This window comes from Rhagoletis zephyria, unplaced genomic scaffold (assembly GCF_001687245.7).
Source record: "Rhagoletis zephyria isolate East Lansing unplaced genomic scaffold, Rhagoletis_zephyria_1.1 Rzeph_scaffold_02926, whole genome shotgun sequence".
Taxonomy (NCBI): domain Eukaryota; kingdom Metazoa; phylum Arthropoda; class Insecta; order Diptera; family Tephritidae; genus Rhagoletis; species Rhagoletis zephyria.
In genome coordinates, this window is record NW_016160010.1 from 22167 (window position 1) to 26339 (window position 4173).

At 45.1% G+C, this 4173-nt stretch overlaps 1 protein-coding gene across 1 annotated transcript; it reads left to right on the forward strand.

The window, feature by feature from the left end:
* Nucleotides 1-2118: 2118 nt before the first annotated feature.
* LOC108368030 (uncharacterized) lies at nt 2119-3771 on the forward strand. Its single transcript, XM_017622769.1, has one exon. It carries the CDS (start codon nt 2119-2121, stop codon nt 3769-3771), a length of 1653 nt encoding a protein of 550 aa, XP_017478258.1.
* The last annotated feature ends 402 nt before the right edge of the window (nt 3772-4173 follow it).

The following is a 4173-nucleotide window of genomic DNA, read 5'->3' on the forward strand; positions in this document are numbered from 1 at the left end:
CTCTCAACTTCTGGATATATGTATGTAGTCAAATAGGTATCTACACTTTCATACATACATGCTTGGGCATACAAAACTGACAACAACACTCTGTTCGCGGTGACTACATTTGGTAGCCGCACCGTCGATGCTCTTCGCTTATCACTCTTCTATCATGATAACCAGCTAGCAGCGAGCCGACGATTCTCTTAGTGATAAGCGAATGTTATGATTTCAAACGGTAACATAATTGGGTCGCTGACCAAATATAAGTTTGTATGGACCGATCATCGAAAACAAACAAGTTTCAAGGGCAATGCATAACGGCGTATATCATCGCAAACTTTTTGTATATAAGAAGCTATTGAATTATATTTTAACTATCAGTCCACTTATGAACAGAGCAAGTCCACAAGGGCTGCTCTTCAAATAAATCGTCAAACTTAAACGTTTTTGGCTTTTTATTCCTTATTTTCCTTGGGCAACGGCAAGTGGAAAAGCCCACTTGCTCATTCATCGAGGTCCTTCGAGCCGGATTTATCTGGCTCGCCAAGAAGCTGTCATGGGTTCAGACACAGACTGTGGAACGCCGGCAATGATGGCCAATAATACCAATATTCAAGTAAGGATGCTAAAGCGTCAGCGCCTAATTCAACGGGTTATGGACCTGCACACCAGCATCCATCAACTAGACAACATGTCGCAATACCAGTTAGAGACGAAGCTGCAGCTGGTGGAACACCACTTCAACACTTTCGAGCGGCTACAGACAGAGCTCGAGTCACTGGACGAATCTCAGCTGGAAGTTTATCATCGCACAACATTTGAAGACACTTTTTGTGAAGTGAAGAGTGCAATCATTGAGCGCATGTCGGAGTTGCGCAGGGTATACACGCTCAGCAGTACGAGAGTGGTCGCGCCATCACCGTCGACTCGTCGCCACAGCTTGCGAAACTGCAGCTAACCAAGTTTAGTGGCAGCTACACAGAATGGCTGGACTTCTTCAATATGTTTACAACCCTTGTTCACAATAACTCGGGACTGGAGGACATAGAGAAGTTCCAGTACTTGCGCTCGTACCTCACACACAACGCCTTTCGCTTGGTACAGTCGCTAGAAGTTACCAGCAGTAACTACAAGCGCGCAATTGAGCTATTAATCACCAGATATGACAACAAGAGGTACATCTTTCAATCGCATCTGCAAGCAATACTCAACTGCAAGGGCACACGGCCTGCAAACGCTTCATCATTGAGAGAATTTGTCGACAGCATAAACGCGCATCTTCGGGCAATGCAATCATTTGCCTCACCAAATCAAATTGCGGATGGTATACTACTCCAACTTATAGTTGCAAAATTGGATCCAGATATGCAAGTGAAGTGGGAGGAAGAAATTGTAGCAACATGCGACAAAGCGAGCTCCCCAAGCCTTCATCTTCCGTCCTGGGATGATCTGACGAAATTCATCGAACGCCGATGCCAAACAGTAAGCATCATTGAGGCCAACAAAGGTTCACTAGGCAAAGGCACGTCAACAGCAGCAACAAAATCCTCAGGGCAAAAATCAACATTCACAGCAACCGCAAACAACAACAAATGTACGCTTTGTAATGAAAGCAACCACCATACGGCCTTTAAGTGCACTAAATTCACACTGATGGATCCAATGAAGCGCTACATCTTGGTTAAGAACAATCGTCTTTGTTTCAACTGCCTAGGAGCAAAGCACACAGCACCCAATTGCCCATCAACTAATCGATGTCAAGAGTGCAAATAGCCTCATCACACTCTTCTTCATAGAAGTCAACAACCATCTGTAGGTGATCAAGCACTACATCAAGCATCTACATCGGCGCTGCATGCAGGTAGGCCACATCAGGACGTTATCTTGGCAACTGCGCTAGTGCAGTTGCACAATACACATGGAACAACGCTAATGGCTCGTGCTTTGCTGGACTCTGGGTCCCAGCTGAGTTTCATCTCCGAGCGCATTGCCCAATTATTAAGGGTCAAGAGAAACAAGGTGACCACGGAAATTAGTGGAATTGGGTCCGTGTCGACCACGTAACGATACTCAGCAGTCATCGAAATTAAATCACTACATAGTGGATTTGCAGCACTAACAGAGGTGGTGATCATGCCAAAAATTTCGTCGTCTCAACCACAAAAATCCATCGACATCGCAGCCTGGAGTATACCGAAAAACATAGCCCTAGCTGACGACACATTCAACACATTCGGTCCGATTGATTTGCTAATTGGAGCAAGTCTCTTCTTTGACATCCTGTCAGTAGGCCAGATAAAGATCGGAGAGGAGCTGCCAATACTTCAAAAGACTCAATTGGGATGGATAGTGGCTGGTGCAATCAACTCATGCTCAGCGCTATCATCATCATCATTATCAACAGCGGTGTCATTGTTGAAATCCGTCAATCCACCAACACTTACACAATCACCATTAGACGAGTCTTTAGAACGCTTCTGGAGACTTGAAGATACTGCCCGTCATCAAGCAAATTCACGAACATCACCCGAAGAAGAATGCGAGGCTCACTTTCGTCAAAATACCACTCGTTGTCCGCTAACGAATAAATTCATCGTTCGACTACCATTTTCTGAAGAGCCATCCGTACTTGGACAATCAATCGACATAGAAAAGCGACGTTTTTACGCAATGGAAAAAAGGGTGCTACGCGATCCAGTACTCAAGACTGAATACAGTAAATTCATGCATGTGTACATAGAGCTTAAGCACATGACGTTGGTAGATCCGCATGAATTCACCGCTAAGGTGGGCACGTATATTCCACACCATTGCGTCAAAAAAATGGACAGCTCAACGACCAAGCTACGGGTGGTGTTTGACGCTTCGTGCAGCACCTCCAATGGAAGGGTCCTCAACAGCATTCTTCGCGTTGGACCCAATCTACAAGATGACATCGTAACAATCTTGTTAAGGTTTCGCACTCATCGATACGTTCTAATGGCCGATACAGCCAAAATGTATCGGCAAATCATTGTAGATCCAAGGGATGCTAAGTGGCAGTGCATTCTGTGGCGCAACACACCCAACGAGCCACTTGCAACATACCAGCTGCAAACGGTCACCTACGGAACCAGATGTGCGCCATTTTTGGCAGTTCGATGTTTGCAACAATTAGCACATGAAAATATGTCGGCATATCCAATTGGAGCACCGATTACTCTTCGTGATTTCTACGTCGACAACCTGATGACTGGTGGTGCTACAATCGATGAAGTGAACTCCATAAAAACCGAAGTCAGCAGTCTGTTAAAAACTGGGGGATTTCCCCTTCGAAAGTTCGCATCCAACTCAGATGACATCATAGCCGACGTAGCAGCAGAAGATCGGGAGCAAATTGTAAGTGTTGACGACAAAGCTTATGTCAAGGCTCTAGGTCTCAAATGGTCTCCAAGGACGGACTGCTTCATGTTCTCATACACACCGCCTGGTCATCAATCATCAAAGGTTACCAAGAGAACAATACTATCACAGGTGGCCAGCTTTTTCGATCCGCTTGGCTTGCTCAATCCCGTCATGGTAAAATGCAAAATACTTATGCAGCAGCTGTGGAAGCTGCGTCTTGCGTGGAATGAAGCAGTTCCCCAATCAATTCACACTGAATGGAAGGGTATGTGCCATCAGTTATCGTTCATCGATGGCATTCAGACGCCAAGATTTTTCGTATTTTTGCGTATATCAATCGTTTTATTTCGTCAATGCGTCATATACCATTTGAAGCTGGTCCCATTACCGCCAGCGAGTTAGATTCGTCTCTTTTGTTAATATGCGAATATATTCAGAGAACAGCCTTTGCAAAGGAATATAAGGAATTGGAAAGCGGTGGTGTAAGTCGTCTTTCAAATTTTAATCAACTTTCTCCATTTATTCACAATTGAGTCATAAGAGTCGGTGGGAGACTTAACAACTACTCATTTCCGTTCGAAGCAAAACACCCCATTCTCTTGCCGAAGACACATCCGTTCGTTCGCACGCTTGTTGACACACTCCATCGCCGCCACTTACATGCTGGCTGCCAAACATTGTTAAGTATTATTCGTGACAGATTTTGGATAGTAAACATAAGGAGTCTAATAAGGCAAGTGGTGCATCGATGCGTGCTGTGCTTCCGTAACAAGCCACATCTAGAGTACCAGCTAATGGGCGCCC

Bases quoted from the DNA above. Each gene is read 5' to 3' on its own strand.
- LOC108368030 (XM_017622769.1), top strand. From the start codon at position 2,119: ATGCCAAAAATTTCGTCGTCTCAACCACAAAAATCCATCGACATCGCA.